Here is a 17314-nt window from a genome sequence, read left to right as displayed (position 1 = left end):
AAAATAAATTGTTTGAACTCCAGAATTATCACATTTCTCGGTCAGCCTGCTATTCATTACGCCATCTTCAAATTCGTGGTCTTGAAAACAGAGTCAAATGCCTGTGAGAAAAAAGCAGGAAAAAGTGTTCTTTTGAATGCCATGGTTAAGTCTCTTATCATTGGAGCTGTATTCTCTTCAGGGGCATGGCATTCTCATAGCAGAATAATATTAAAAACAGTTGACTTTTACTGAGGGGGGTATGTATTCACTCATTTCCCTCTTTAACACGTTATTCAGGCAGATCCCTTTGTTCTCCCCATTTCACAGATGACAGAGATGGGGCCCAGAGTGGCTGAGCAGAAGCCCAGGTTTCTAAGTTAGTGAACCGCACAGGTGAGGTATCCAGGCAGGTAGCTGGTTCAGGAAGCTGTGTGTGTCCACTCCCCACAGGGCAGTCTGTTGACAGACTCTGGTCTTTTAGTGACATAACTCCTTGTGTCTAAATGAAAAGAACCTGTTTCTTCTGAACTTTCAAAAGAGATAATGTCCTCCCGCAAAATCTGAGGTGGTGGGAATGGGTCCCCCAAATGCTCCCCTGTGGGCCCCTCAGTCACTAGGACGGAAGGCTGCGGTTCAGACACTCTTTTAGGGCTCCATCCAGAGACCACCAGGAGCAGTGAGCGGGGAGTGGAGCTGGGCTGGTTTCCTCGGTGGGTGTGACTCTGAGAGAGGGTCAGGTGCTCACTTTCCATTCCCTCACACTGCTCTATCCAGCTGGAATTTGGTAGAAATGGATCACTTTGAGAGGGGAAGAAAAGATGGAGAAAAGGAAGTGTTTTTCTCCAGAGGACACTGCTCCCTGTGGCATGGCTGTCAGGGGGGAGGGTGGCATTTCCAGGGTATCTGGCCCAATATCTCCCCTGCCACACGTGTGGGATGTTTGTACTGTGGACCAGCTTCCCAACAGAGATTATCACTCACATACAGTCAGCCCTCCACGTCCATGGGTTCTGCACCCACAGAGTCAGTCAACCAGATGGAAAAAATTCCGGAAAGTTCCAAAAAACAATCCTTAAATTTGCCCCACACCAGCAACTATTTTACTTTGTATTTACGACTCTTTACGTAGCCTTTACATTGTACTAGGTATTATAAGAAATCGAGAGATGATTTAAAGTGTAAAGAGAATGTATGTAGGTTATGTGCCATTTTATATCAGGTACTTGAGCATTCCTGTATTTGGGAATCCTTGGGGTGTCCTTGAATCAGTCTCCCGTAGATCCCAAGAAATGCCTGTAGTGTAAGTTTCAGCTTTTCAAAATGTATAAGTCATTGGTTTTTAGGCCAGTGACAAGGTTGTGCCACTATCACCATGATCTTTTCCAGAATAATTTCATTTCTCCCCAGAGAAGCTCCCTACATAGTTCTTTCTTCCCCCCGGTTTTTGGAAACCACTAATCTACTTCTTGTTTCTATGGATTTGTTTATTCTGGATATTTCATATAAATGGGATTGCACAGAATGTGGCCTTTTCTATCAGGCTCCTTTCACTCAGTATAATATTCTCAAGGTTCATCCATGTTGTAGTATAAAATGGTGCATTTCTTTATATGACTATATTATGCACCATTGTATGAAATACCACTTTTAAAACATCCATTCATGTGTGGATGTACATTTGGGTTTTGTGTACTATTGTGAGTAATGCCGACATGAACTCTCATGCAGAAATTTCAGTGTGGACGTGTGTTTTAATTTCTCAAGCATTTACCTACGAGTGAAACCCTGGGTCAATGGCAAGTCTATGTTTGATTTAGAAGAACTGCCAGACTGCCTTCCCAAGAAGCTGCACCATTTATATTCCCACCAGACTATGATGGCAGCACGTGTGTGTGCAGTTCTGATTCTCTGCACGTCTCCAGCACTTGTTACTCTCCTTGGTCCTTTTAAACACCTGCCAGGAACAGAGTCTGTAGTCTCAGCACGTCGCTTATTCACAGGAAGATTCACCCACAACCAGGTCCCAGAAGCACCGGGGATGGAGACACGAGGTGAAGGGAAGAGGAGATCTGTGTTTCTCAACCTGAAAGATGATTCTGCCTGATCCCCCAGCCCCCAGCCCTGCTGCTCTTAGGGCTCCTCTGTCGATATGTGTGCAGTGACCCCTGAGTGATACTGTAGGCCAACGATCCCTGAGCTGGGACCGGGTGGGGCTGAGTGAGGATGTACACTGTTGGCATTTGATGAAGGAATTAAGTCCCAAAATAGAGGGAAATAAGACAAGACCCAAGATGAAAAATGACAAACACGAGGAATAGGAACTTCTAGTCAAGGTTGCATCACAGGCCACTGGGTTTCTTTGGGCTCAAAGAGAAAGGGATCTGACCTCCATAGACAGTAGCAAGAAGCTCAGCCTGGGCCTGGAGGAAGCAACAGGGGGACAAAGTAGGACAAATGGACACAAGGGAACTACTGACTAAGCTGATTCTTCCTGTGACTAAATTACGGAGGTTTGTCATGCAGAGGTTGGCTTTGAGGAAAAGGCACTAATTGATAAGGACCAGGAATTTGCATAAATTTAGAGAGAATTTGGGTTACTTCAAATAAGAAACCATGTCATGCTTTTTTCGCCCTCTTTATGAAAAGTGCTTCTGGCGTGTAATAGACAAGGTTACGACACCGTGATGTCATACAGTGTCATAGGAGACTCAGCAATTCTCAGAAGATTTTGCAAGTCAGTACTTGCCAACCTATGTCTTTGGGTATTTCTTAAATATACACCAATATCATTGTCGTTAGGAATCCACGAACCCAATACAACTGAAGAGCAAACGACACTTTCTGGAACCATCCTGCTGTTTCCAATTCCTTTATAGGTGGGTTAAGAAATAGCTCCTCTGTTTTTCTAAATCTTACTTCCTTGTGAAGGGTGTGAAGATATGTCAGCATTATTGAATTGCCCTTCCTAGCGTGCATTTTATTTCTTCCTTCTTGCAAAATAGGTTGTTGTTCCTGTTTGCAGGTAAACTGGTTATTGGAGAAGATCCTTCGAGCATCCAGTAATTGGATATCTGCCAATTACAGTATCCACTACAGATATAGATGTAGATATACATATGTACGTTGTGAATAACATCCAAACAGGACGAATCAGTTTTGCCTTGATTTTCGTGAGTTAGGGAATGGTCTCACATGTAGGTATGTCATGGAAGATCGAGACAATTCATGTCATCTCCACCTGTCCCCCCCATTTCCATGCCTCCAACTCCACCCGTGACACTCATCCTACTCTGTGCTCATCACCATTCAACTCTGTTACCTTCTGATCTCTTACAAGTCCCTCTTGTTTCATCTTGTCTTTCCTGTTCTGCTGCCAATAAACCTACTGTATTTTCTCCCTTTTCCTGTGACTGTGCCGCTTCCTCCTTGCTTTATCTGAAATATGGATTTTCCCCATGACTGCATGTCCCTTGATCTCTCCTTATGGGCAGCTCCCCGTTCTCCTATTACATACTGTAAAGAAAAGAAAACATGGTCTTCTGGTTCTCTTGTTTCCACTATCTTTTCTAGCCATTGTTCTCTCTTTGTCTCAATGTCCCTTTTCCAGTTTCTGGCCATGCAGGTATTTTACCCTGTGCCCACCTACCATCTTGTATGTTACTCTTTGATAGTCACTAAAAATCAGTTGCCCCTCCACCATTTATGGTTTTGCTCTTCTTGCCAAGTGTGTCCAGTTTTCTGGGTGACTTCAAAACTTTTATTCCGTAGGCACGGGACGGAATCCATGCTTATTTTATGTTACATCTCTATTCCTGTTGAAGCTCCTCCTTTGTGAAAATCTTGTCATGTCTTTTGTCCTTTTGTTAATTGGATCCATGAGCTTTCTTATCTATTTGGATATGCTTTTCATATAAGGAGACATTAATTATCGCTGATGCCTGTCACTGGAGTATTAATGGAGACGGAAAGTTCTAGAGGGAAGTAGGAATTTGATTACATGGGATATGGTGTGCTGGGGATTTTATTGTGCTTCTCCATTTTCACCCTTCACTGGCTCAACCTCCCCTGGCCCTAGGAGGCAGAGATGTAGGGAGACGTAATCTGGGTCCTTCTCCTCTAGGGAACCTTGCATCTGGCCTGTGGGAGGAAGCAAGAGTAGACCCGCAGCTGGGTGAGTGCAGGGCGCTCGGTCACCTGCTTCCTCTCAGCGAGGTTGCCAAGCGATGGCTGCATTTCTTTACCAAAGGCTGCAGATCTTATCGGGCAGCTTTTCTGCAGCTACAGCTACTTTCTCTGGATTTTGGTCACCATTCCTGCCCTTGCCATGTGCGTCTAGGGGTGGCAATGTCCCCCTACAGTTGCTAGCCATGGGCTGCTTCACCATCCTTTCTTGGTTTCTCTTAGCCCTGACCATACTTTGTATAGTCCCTTTGTTAAACTTTCCTGAATTACCCAATTTGACTGTGTCATTTGTTTTCTGCTAGAGCCTTGACTATTACGGTAAGTAAATGGCTCTGGGAAAAACATCTTGGAATGGAATTTTTGGGATCAGGTTGGTCCCATATTGAGAAGAAATGTGCTGCGAGGAGATGGGGGAGTGGTGTAAGGCAAGGCACATGTAGCACCAAATTAGGGATGGAGGCAAGACGTGAAGTGCAGGTGTAAGACGGGTGTTGGGACATCAGAGGCTGTGGTGCTTAGTAGCTATTGTGACAAGTTGTGGGATCAGCTGCTTTGTTATGATGGGCGTGGGCAAGTCATTCAGCAGAAATTGAAAAACAATGTTAAGGGAGAGAGTAGGGTGGCAGGGAGAGAAGGAGAGGGAGAAAGAGAGTGTGAGAGAGCATAGAAGGGAGGAAACTGGACAGGGAGAAGGAGAGACTGAAGCCGCTGAAGTGGATGGTGCATCATGGAACCATGACAGTTCCCTGTATCTGAGGGTGGGAGGCTCCCCCTAAGGCTAACATCTTCTAAAACAGTGGTCTTCATAGAATTACTCTCTTTAGAGAGTAATTCTAAAGGTGCCTACAGAGCTGTTTCTATTGTATGAGATTTTCAACATCGCAAGTGTGTGTGTTCTCCTCCCCACAATTTATCTGCCTAAAAACCTCCTGTGTTCACAGTGGCAGGTTTCCCAACTCTACCACATTTCACAAAAGAAAAGCAAATTGTCACCTCCTTCAGATCTTACTGATGAGAGATGCCCGGGAGCAACAAAGACAAAGCCCTTTTACTGATTAATCAAGACACACAAACCCACTCATAGGGCTTCTGCCTCCCCCATTTTCTACCGATTCCTATAACGTGTGAAGAGTGGGATGTCAGAAGGGTAGTATCTTAGCTCATATTTAGGCATTCTGAATTAAGAATATACATAAATTAAGGCAAGGTGACAGTGGGAGTAATGACAATTTTTCAGTCATAACATAACTTCTTCTTATCTTTCACTATTGTCTAGATTGGGTTCCTTTGGAGAGTCAACCAGAAGTGCACTTCAAAAACTACTGAAACTAAGTATGATTTTTCCACCCATGTGTTTACACATGACAAATTCTTTTCTGCTGTTCCTGATACTTAATCAGGCACAAGAAAATCGGACTACCATATGACCCAGCAATCCCACTACTGGGCTATACCCTGAGACAACCATAATTCAAAAAGAGTCATGTACCACAATGTTCACTGCAGCACTATTTACAATAGCCAGGACATGGGAGCAACCTAAATGTCCATCGACAGATGAATGGATAAAGAAGATGTGGCACATATACAGAAGGGACTATTACTCAGACATAAAAAGGAATGAAACTGAGTTTATTTGTAGTGAGCTGGATGGACCTAGAGTCTGTCATACAGAGTGAAGTAAGTCAAAGAGAAAAACAAATACCATATGCATACGCATATGTGTAGAACCTAGAAAAATGGTACTGATGAACCTAGTGGTAGGCCAGGAATAAAGATGCAGACATTGAGAACGGACTTGAGGACACAGGGGGCGAAGGGGAGGCTGCGACATGGTGAGAGAGTAGCATTGACATATATACACTACCGAATGTAAAATAGATAGCTAGTGGGAAGATGCTGCCTAGCACAGGAAGATCAGCTTGGTGCTTTGTGATGACCTAGAGGGGTGGGACAGGGAGAGTGGGAGGGAGACGCAAGAGGGAGGAGATATGGGGATATATGTATACATATAGCTGATTCACTTTGTTGTACAGCAGAAACTAACACAACATTGTAAAGCAATTATACTCCAATAAAGATGTATAAAAAAAAAGAAATACCAAAAAACTGGAAAGTTTACTGGGTTATAGAGCTTTAAGATATTTCGGATAAAAGCCATGAATAAAACCTATGAAATTTCTTGCCGATATGGTTTGTTTTATTCAACTAATATAAAAAATCCGTTTCATCAATCCCATCATAAATATTTTCTCCTATGGAAGTGACTCCTCATTTATTTCATCTCTAAAAATGTTTAATGATTCAACCTGCTATTAACAAAGTTCAAGATTCTATGTCAGATGCAGAACCAATGAGTGTTTAGCAGTATCCATATTTATCTTAAGTGAAAAAGCACAGAGAAATTATGCTGCGGTTCATCTCATCAAGATATGGTGTTTCAATAAAATATTAGATTTCGTGTTTAATAATTATTCATTAAATTTTTTGTATTTTTTTCTTCGTATTTCCCATGATCGTATTGCTCTGTTTCAAAGGTCTCTTCTGTATTGAGATGTAACTAGTCTTACTCATAGTATAAAATTGTCATATAAGTGGAATTATGTAACATGTACATTTTCTGTTCAGCTTCTTTTTTGCACAGCATAGTGTGTGGGAGTTTTATCCATGTTGCTGCAGGAATCAGTAGTTTCTTCCTGTTTACCTCTAAGTGCAATTCTTTTGTTTGTAACTGTTCACCAGCTGTTAAAAATTTGAGGTCTTGCCAGCCTTTTGGTTGTTAAAATAAGGCTTCAATGAACATTTGCATACTAGCCCTTTTGTGGCGAATGTATTTACATCCCTTGGGTAAAATCAAGGTGTGGAATAACTGGATCATAATTACTGGATCAGTATACGTTTAACTTTATAAGAAAGTACTGATGCATGTCTCTTTGTACACTTGAGGAAGACTTTCTCTAGAATTGCATTGCTCAGCCATGAAGATTTATGATTTTCTGGAGGGACATCACCCACATGGCAGTGTAGGAGACCCCAGCCTCCACTCCCCCTCAGAGGTCAACAATGAGACAGCTCTCCTTGAACAAAAACAGCTCACAAAGAAGAAATGGTTATGTGATAGAGGTGTCAGCCCAAGCTGTGGTGGTGCCATTTTGCAGAAAATAAGTGTATCAAATCCACACGTTGTACACCTTCAACTTACTCAATGTTATGGGTCAATTATATCTCAATAAAGATGGAACAAATAAAATTGCATGACTGTTTTCTGAAGTGGTTGCAGCTTTTGGGTCCGAACCAGTGGTGTAGGAGAGCTCCGGTTGATCTACATTCTCTCCACACGGGGTTTGACCAGTCTTTGTGTTTTGACTTTGGCCAATCCAATGGGGATGAGGTGGTATCTTGTGGGGAGGTATTTTGTATTTACATGTATTTCTTTATTAAACTTCTATTATATTTATTTTTATTTTCAAAACCACATAACATGTTGATTTTTACTACTTTCCATTCAAAAATAACTTTATTGATGTATGATTGATAGAGAAAGTGCTGTACATATTTAATGTATGCAACTTCATGAGTTTTGAGATGTGTATACATATGTGAAACCATCATACTAATCTATGTATTAAGTATATCCATCACCTCCAAAAGACTTTTCCTGCCCTAAGAAAAGTTATGTTTTAGGAAATAACAATTGTCAATACTTGTCCTTTATATTTTGGTGTATTTCAGGGTCATATCATGGCATTCCTTTTTCTCACTTTATTCTCTCCCAGTATGATCCCATCTTTGCCTTTAGCTACAATTACCGTATTTCTCTCAGTATCTCTAAAATTTATATCATCTCTATTACTTACCAGTTCCTATCCCAGTTCTGAGTTCTAGACTCTTAAATTCTTGACATGGGTTACAGAGCATTTCATGTTTTGGTAACAGCTCACCTCTTCAACCTCATCATGCTCTACAATTTGGAATTTTTATATGTGATAATGTATTTCTAAATTACCTTTTCTATGTGTGGTGGGTCACTTGCACTTTGTTGAAAAGAAGAAGAAAGGAAAAGTAACAAATGACAAAAATGACAAGAAAATGGGAGAAAATATTTGCAAATGAAGCAACTGACAAAGGATTAATCTGCAAAATATACAAGCAGCTCATTCAGCTCAATATCAAAAAAACAAACAACTCAATCCAAAAATGGGCAGAAGACCTAAATAGACATTTCTCCAAAGAAGATATACAGATTGCCAACAAACACATGAAAGGATGCTCAGCATCACTAATCATTAGAGAAATGCAAATCAAAACTACAATGAGATATCACCTCACACTAGTCAGAATGGCCATCATCAAAAAAATCTACAAACAATAAATGCTGGAGAAGCTGTGGAGAAAAGGGAACTCTCTTGCACTTGTGGTGGGAATGTAAGTTGATACAGCCACTATGGAGAACAGCACGGAGGTTGCTAAAAAAACTAAAAATGGAACTACCATATGACCCAGCATTCCCACTACTGGGCATATACCCTGAGAAAACCATAATTCAAAAAGAGTCATGTACCACAATTTTCACTGCAGCACTATTTACAATAGCCAGGACAAGGAAGCAACCTAAGTGTCCATCGACAGATGAATGGATAAAGATGTGGCATATATATACAATGGAATATTACTCAGCCATAAAAAGAAACAAAATTGAGTTACTTGTAGTGAGGTGGATGGCCCTAGAGTCTGTCATACACGGTGAAGTAAGTCAGAAAGAGAAAAACAAATATGCTAACACGTATATATGGAATCTTAAAAAAAAAAAAAAGGTTCTGACGAACCTAGGGGCAGGACAGGAATAGAGACAGAGACGTAGAGAATGGACTTGAGGACACAGGGAGGGAGAAGGGTAAGCTGGGACGAAGTGAGAGAGTGGCATGGACATATATACCCTACCAAATGTAAAATAGATAGCTAGTGGGAAGCAGCTGCATACATAGCACAGGGAGATCAGCTCGGTGCTCTGTGACCACCTAGAGGGGTGGGATCGGGAGAGTGGGAGGGAGATGCAACAGGGAGGGGATATGGGGATATATGTATACATATAGCTGATTCACTTTGATTTTCTTTGTTATACAGCAGAAACTAAAACAACACTGTCAAGCAATTATACTCCAATAAAGATGTTAAAAAAAAAAAATGACAAGAATAAGTCATTGTTTTATTGATAATGTATTTCACAAAATCAAAAAATTTAGACATGTAAGGGTCCCATATATCACCTAAATTCAAATAAATGTGTCTAAGTGAATAGTTTTGAATAGTAGATATAATTTCTGAAATAGGAGGTATGATATTTCAAACTTCGTAGAATATAGAGTGTTGAAAAAACCTTTTAGAATATACTGAACATTTTGTCCGAAGAGGAGTTACCATGGGGAGACAGAGTAGGTTTACATGGGTTTGTAGAAAGAGAGAGACAGACAGACATGGTATTTCAACCAACACATTCTCAGTGATGACTATGAGTTTGGAAAGGAAAATGAATCAAAGAGAACCTGTTACTTCCAGCAATCAAGGTTCGGGAACAGCTCTGTGAATGTCCCCCGAGTGTAGCCGCTGGCTAATCACATCTAAGGGGAAGAGATTCTGCCGTAGAAGAGGATGCTGTTGGTCTTGTTGTGCTTGATGAAGAACAGGAAAGGGTGGTCACAACGGAAACTCTCTGGAATTTCAAGATTCCTTACAGTACTTTCTATTCCACTCGCAGCTGTGGCCTCCGTGCCCTCCTCATTCACCTCCACGAAGGACTTGTGGAGGACTTTCGACACCACCAGACCTTGTCTCCTGGTCATGCCTGAGAAGTCGGCTTTCCCCTCACTGAAGGCGTCCACCATCCCCAGGGCTCCCAGAGTGGCCTCTAGGTCATAGCTCTCCTCCACTTTGAACCGAGGTAGGTGTAAATCCACTTGTCTCTCGCTCATATTCTGTGGGCTCGTCCACTCTATTAACTTCTCAGCAGTGAGTTGATCTTCAAGCTATAACAATGGAAAAAGGAAAAACTGGCACGATTGTCAGTGGACATGGCGCCCCCCTTAACATTGGATTGAAACGTGGAAATCCTTTAACAGTAAACATAAATACAGGAGATTCAGTTGATATGGTTTTATCTGAGGAGGTAAAAATAACAGAGTCCTGAATATATATTATATAATCAAATAAATGTTCTTATATTTTCATGACTTTGCTATTTTTATGTCTATATGTACACATTAATAATATATGCATATGTATAAATATCTATACAAATGTATATATGTATAATATATATGCACACATATATGCAACAGAATGGTTAAATAAAATTAGTTGTAGAAGATGAGCCATCCACTTCTTAGGCTTGTTCTCTATTTCGTGCTTCACTTTCAAATAACCTCTTGTCAATGTTCTTTCGTCCATAAATTTTTACATAGTGCATTTACAGCGTATAGCCTACTTTTATTCCTTTTTCTTGCTTCATTTATTTGTAAACTTTTCCTGCATAGATATATGTTTCTCTAATCAAGTTTACATTGTTACATAGTACTATCATTAAATTGATATTCAGTATACATATCTTTACTTAATATCTTTTAAGCATTCACTGCATGCCAGTCCCTAACCTAACCTAAGGTAATACAAACATGTACCATTTTTCCTCATTTACAATTTTTCATTATTTTGAGCCACTTCTGTCCAAAAGCTTTTCCCCTGTTTAGACTTGTTGTTATAGGATAAAATCCTAGGACTGAGATTCCCTATGTCATTGATAATGGGGAATTTAGAGCTGAAGCAGAAATATTCTGATGACTCTTCACATTTATTGCCATGTTGCTTTCCCTAAGAATTTCCAGTTTCCAGTGTTACGAGATATGTATTTTGAGTGTGGCAAGTTTACTGCCGCTTCTGCATCATCATCGACTATTAGAGTAATTGCTTATGGCCTTTTATGGAATGTCCTTTTATGCCAGATATTGTTACTGATATTTTTACATATTAACTTTATTATAACAATGCTAACAGGAAAGTTCTATAATCACCCCCTTTTTTGAAATCTTAGCAATGAGGCTCTGAATGAGCCTTTGGTCCATTTTGAGCACTTAGGGACCAAATACTTCAAAATTAAAAGGTGGGCATCAAGATAATCTATTTGTCCACGGTCTACAGAAGCACTGTGAATTAGTGGGCAATATGTAACCACTTTGTTTTTTTAATTTCCTTATTTTACTTGTGAGTGAACTTGCAAATATTTCTATGTGTCACCTATGTATGAGTGTTAATTTCCTTGTCTTCACATGAGTGGACTGGAATATATCAGAGGTTCTTATGGTTGCAAAATAGTTATGTGTGTATCTAGGTATATTTTTTTTGTGAACTGACACTCCATAGTTTCATCAGAATATTAATGTGACCTGTGATGTACAGATACACTATTCGTATCATACTGTGATCCCTAAGGTATTGATTTTATTTTTTTGGTGTTTGCTTGAGCTCTGCCAGCCACTAGCACCAGTCTATGAGCAGCCCGTACGAGCAGTGTCTCACTAGGAATTTAAGCAATAGCAGGCAGCATTGGAGGCGCCAGCTTCTACCTTCTGCAGACCGTCTACTTCATTGGGCAGCAGCAGCACCATGCTTAGCTCTCGGCCTTTGTACGGTATTTCCAGGATCTTGACTTGCATGTCCTCCAGTGACGTGAAATTGAAATGATCGGTTTCTTTCATCATCTGCACAGATTTGCTTGTATCCTGCAATAAATTCATGTGGCAAAAAATGCTAAGTGAGCATAAGTCAAAAAGAAAGATCATATTATTGTCATACCAAACACATCCTCCTTCTAAGAGATGATCTCGGAAATCTGTGAATTAGAGACAAGAGTTTCTTGAAGGACTCCCAACTAAATAAAGTTAAAAAAAAAAAAGACAGGAAAATAAGCCTTGACAAATTCTATCTTCTACCCGCAGCAGCTATATATTAATCACTAGGTATTTAAATTTCACACTGAATGTGTAGCTATGTTATATTATATACATAATTTATAGACAATACCTTGTTCAGCCAAAATTTTTCCTCCCCAGTATATTCTTTCTTAAATTTCTGGCACCACTGCCCTTTGAAATAGACTGCATTCACCAGAACCAGAACGGTCAAGTTACCAAGAGAGTGTTTGGGAAAGAGATCCTTGATTTTTTCTGCAAAGAAAGAAAATCAAAGGTTTGTCATGAAAGGCACAAGTGGTTTGTCTGGAAGATGCTTTGAGAGTTACAACTGATGATTAAATATTCACACAAATCACCACATTAGGGACTCTGTGCCCGATTGTTCACAAGGTGAAGCTTTCCTCATGGCACCAGCCTGATGGAGTCGCCCTCATGCAGACACCCCTTCTTCTGACTGGGAACGTGTTTGGTCTCTGTGGTGACATCAGTCACCTCACACTGAATTCTGATGAACTGATGTCAGCTGATCTTTCCACTGGTCAGTTTTCTCCCTCCCTCCTTACCACCCTCCCTGTCCCCTCAATAACCCCCACCCTCCCTTGTTTCCTCCATCCTTCCTTCTATTCTTTTCTTCTTCACTTTCTTCTTTGCTTTCTATTTTTTCACACTTGAACTCACTACTCAGAGGAAATGGGCCTGAATGTTCTTTAGGACAAATGACATGAACGCTAAAATCGAAAACATGTACTCAGACAGCATTTCCCGGGGTGACTTTGTCTTCATTTGCCAGGTTGAGTTGCTGTAGGTTTGGCCTGTATTTAGGATGGGAGGTAGGATATGGTTCATAGAATGGGGACATCATCCAGCCGCCTTCCGTGGTTGGGGAGGACAGCTGTGACCATCCCTGCAGGATGCGCGGATGGGGAAGTGGTCAGGCTGCTCCTGCTGCAGACGGCAAGAAGGGTGGTTTGCAGGAGAGCGGCTCGTTTCCCAGTTAACAAAGGATAAGGGAACCCTTTTAATATTATCTCTTAGGGATCATAATCCAGACGTTAAGCCTCTAATTTAAAGAAAAAATGCGAATCAACATGAAGTTTGAGCAGAGAGTTGGGATCCATAGAGATACTGTCATCCACAGACTCAGCTGAGTTTCCAGGTAGCTGGTCCTGGGATCCCTCCTGGGCTCCCCTTGTTTCTCTCCACACTGACGTGGACCATTCCACCCTCTGCAGTGCCCTCCTCCATCTTCTGTAATCTCATCTCACCCCGGCTCCTGGCACCCCATGCAGGGGCCAGCACAGCGTTCACACACAGCGGGGTCTCTACAGTGATTTTTGAGGAGTGACTCTCTCATAACCTACCATTAGTTTGGCTTTCCACCCAGGAATTAATCATCTTCCGACTTTCTTCTGCAGCATTGCCAAAATCAGCAGATTCCACACTGGCTAGGTAAAATTTCTTAACATTATCCATGTATGCCTATGACATGGGCACGAAGAAAGGAGGGATTAAGAGTAATTTATCAGTAACTATGTAGGTAGTCCCAGATTAAACTGTGTTCAGTGATGACCAAAGAGAGTACCTGAAACGATCCTTACGCCCACTTCCCCGGTGGGTTGTCAGGCTCTGGGACACTCCAGTGGGGGGCGTCGTGGTCCAGGAGCTGAATGCCTCTGGGGTAAATGCTCCCCATGTGGGTCAGCCAGGCTCCTCTGCCTCCCCCTCCCCCATTAGGAGATGGGATCAGAGGACCCAGGATGCAGACCAAAGGTGTGACAGGCCATGAAACTTACCTGAAGAAACAGAAAAGTCTTTTCTCCATAGAGCCTGTTGGCTGTGTTCAGCTCATAGGCATCAGTGGGTTTCTTTAATTCGGTCAGAAGAGTTTGAAATTGATGATGAATACATCCTGGCGTTTCAACCTTCAAACACCAGAAAGTGAGCTCATTGGATTCTCATTGTATGTAAATACTACACCCCCATAGGTCTGTGAGCTCCGTACCTAGAGTTTGGTATCCCCACGGACGACATTGGTTGCTATCTCCCCATATATGGTGTATTTTACCAGAAGTACCCTTCATAATCCTTACATTCACTCTTCCAGGTAATTCTTCCTTCCTGCTCTAACACACGCCAGTCTTTTCTCTTTTGAACTAGAGATGCAGCACCATTCCACTATTGGATTGTGTTTTAATTGTGTCACATGTTTTGGGACCAGCTAAAACTTAAACTCCTTTGAGCTAGAACCATAGTGCATCTCTAACAGTCATCAACTGTATGAGAACATGAAATTTGTATATTGCCCTATGTTATGGCATGAAGCCCTGTTTTACTCCTTGGAGGGATGACTTTCTAAGACCCCTTGATTGTGCTCTTTGGCTGTTCATTATGCCAGTCACTCTGAAGTAGGAGCAGTGTGTCTCTGGTACACTGCTAACAGCTGTACATCAGCATCTCTAAGTCTTTAGTTCAATTGACATGAAAACAAGAGAGTTCAGAGAACTAAGAAACTTCTCCAAGGAGACAGAGCCAATTTTTCAACTCACGCTGATCTCAACCGGAACCTTCCACTTGCTAACGAAGAGTTTTGGACGATTTAGGCTACCAACCATAATTCTCACTCAATCATTTTCCAAAATATAGTTGATCATATGCTTATTGCTCTTACTCTAATTTAGGGGTTAATTAAAATTATATAATTTTAGCAACATATTGTGATTACTATAGTTATTATTATTCTCTAATAATAATACATAACGTTTATGGGGGTTTCTGTCATCCAGGCACTGTTGTCCTGTTTCACATGTAGTTGCATGTCTTGCAGCAGACTTTTTATTGCTCCTAGTTAGTTTGTATGACGTCAAATTGTGGCTCAGAGCAGTTGTATTTTGCCACGTTCCCCATTCCTGAACAGAAGAGCACAATTTGAAGCTCCTGAGTTCCCTGGTGGCCTAGTGGTTAGGATTCTGGGCTTTCATTGCCATGGCCCGGGTTCAAGCCCTGGCCGGGGAAGTGAGATCCTTCCAGCTGCGTGGCATGGCAAAAAAAACATTCTCCAGTTTGAAGGTCCTTTGGGTTTCAGGACCCTTGCTCTTAAGAACACGCTACTCTTCTTTCAAGAAAACAAATATATAAAATAAATAAGTACATAATATGATATGAGAAACAACTCTGTCCAATCTATTTTGCTTAAGATGTCCCCTAAAAATTGGCCTTTCCCTCTTTATCTGAAATGCCCAGTTTAAACTCTGACCCTCTTGGACATGTGATCTCCTTCTAGATTCAATGCTCTGTGACTCACGGGATCAACTGTAGTTCCTTCTTCTTTGTTCTCTGCGATTTCATTAAAGTGCAGGACCTGGAGGAGACAGAGAGTGGGACAAGGAAACTTTAGAGTTCTATGTACCCCAGAGTAAATAAAAAAGAAAGAAAAGAAGGAAGGAAGGAAGAAAGAAAGAAGGAAGGAAAGAAAGAATGCAAACAAGCAAACAAAACAAAATGCCAAATCAAAAAAAAACAAAACAAACCCAAAAAGAAAGAAAGAAAAAGAACAAAGAAATGTTCCATGCAAGCATTTGCTCCTTGAAAAACACAACCTGCGTGTGAAAAACACAAAGCTGGTTGATCACCAGCCAGTTCAAAGAATCCTGATTCATTTTTCATCCATTGCTGAGGAAACATGTAAAGATGACTCCCATGGATTTTAGTCAATGCACCACTTCTACCTGAACTCTACCATTTAAAGCCTCACCTGTGGTCACTGGGCAGTTGTAGGTTTCATCCCAGCTCCCAAAGGAAGTCTCGGCACAGGGAAGAGATGCGGCGGAGCACAGGGGGAGAGCATATGCTCCCACAGCTTTGTGCCCGCCCAGTCATGGGGAGTTTGCAGCTTCCTGTGCTACCCCTGGGGACAGCCAAATCTGTGATCATCTGCACAGAAGCCGACAGAGAAACCAGGACAAACTGGTAAATGTAAAGGAAGCTGCGACCTACCTTCTGGATTTCTGATGCCGTGTGTTCTCGGGCCCCCAAGGAAGTCATGGCTAAGGCTGACATGATACTCAAAGGGGAAAAGAAGATATTTTCCTTCTCTGATTGTCTGATCTGTTGGAACAGGTCGACTGCAAAGTGGATGATTGCTTCACCGAGTGAACTCATGGTGGCTTGATGTGGTCTGGAACTCCTGGAGAAGCATCAAATTTAGTTTATAATGAGTTTATTGAAGGGAAGGTTAGTCTGTAATAAAATTTTCCTAAGAAATGCCTTATATGCGGGTTGTGGGATTCTGAAAACTATAGCTTCCTTCCTTTTTCTTTTAAAGCTTTTTTCAATGTACATGTATATACTTCATAATTAGAAGACTATGGAAATAGTATTTAAAGAAAACTTTTGTGGGGACTTCCCTGGCAGCGTGGTTAAGACTCTGCACTTCCCATGCAGGATGGCACAGGTTTGATCCCTGGTCAAGGAACTAAGATCCCACATGCCGTGTGGTGCGGCAAAAAAAAAAAAAAAAAAAAAAGGAAAAGAAAACTTCTGTGAAAACTAATAGAATATCTTTTCTTCCATACTGGCTGTACTAAGACTGGGTAGAAAATGCATTATAACAGATCCAAGGCAAAGATTGATGTGTAACATCCCACCATCTCTCGTGAGGCACCTCTATGCCTTTTTCTTGAGGGATCTGTGGGTACTGGACATCCTACCCCCCAATCACACTTCCTCTTAAGGGAGCATTTGGTTTTTGGAAATAAATAAATTACCTAAAGATTAAAGGAGATGAAAAATTGTTTTACTTTTGCCCTGGCTAAAGAATAAAATACAATCAGGCAAAACAAATTAGAGAAATGATGTAACACACATCATTGTTATTATTTTCAGGAAGGATTCATGTAGTCAAGCAGAGCTGCTGGAAGCACTTACCTGTGAGCCTGGAGGAAGCAGAGGTGGGCAGACAGCCTGTGAGCTGATGTGCCGTGAATGGTCAGGTCTGGACTGTATAACTCTCTCTTGCTGCCTCCCATCCCTCACAACAACTGGTATTTCAAGTAAAGCAGCTTCTGATTTCTTCACCAGGCTACCCGTCACCTTCATAAGCATGCAGTCTCTATGAGTAAAGGCAAGATTATTGTTCTATTCTCGTACGTCCTTTTCACCTGCAGAAGAAATTGTGACCTGCGATCACT

General features: G+C 41.3%; 1 protein-coding gene across 2 annotated transcripts; it reads right to left on the bottom strand.

Annotated features, from left to right (window-relative positions):
- Positions 1–9782: 9782 nt before the first annotated feature.
- On the bottom strand, positions 9783–17152 carry LOC133075438 (serpin B3-like). 2 transcript variants are annotated; one of them, XM_061169682.1, is made up of 8 exons: positions 17052–17152; positions 16122–16311; positions 15430–15486; positions 13922–14050; positions 13490–13607; positions 12238–12380; positions 11781–11936; positions 9783–10187 (listed from the first exon to the last, which is right to left on the bottom strand). In XM_061169682.1, the coding sequence occupies exons 1-8, from the start codon at positions 17150–17152 to the stop codon at positions 9783–9785; spliced, it is 1299 nt and encodes a 432-aa protein (XP_061025665.1). The 2 variants fall into 2 exon arrangements, with proteins under 2 accessions (XP_061025665.1, XP_061025666.1); XM_061169683.1 differs by lacking the exon at positions 17052–17152 and having other exon boundaries at positions 15418–15486; positions 16122–16286.
- Positions 17153–17314: the final 162 nt, after the last annotated feature.

The sequence above is a fragment of the Eubalaena glacialis genome, chromosome 15, assembly GCF_028564815.1.
Source record: "Eubalaena glacialis isolate mEubGla1 chromosome 15, mEubGla1.1.hap2.+ XY, whole genome shotgun sequence".
Lineage (NCBI taxonomy): Eukaryota > Metazoa > Chordata > Mammalia > Artiodactyla > Balaenidae > Eubalaena > Eubalaena glacialis.
The sequence above is the reverse complement of the archived record's forward strand: the minus strand, read 5'-3'. Positions and strand labels throughout refer to the sequence as shown.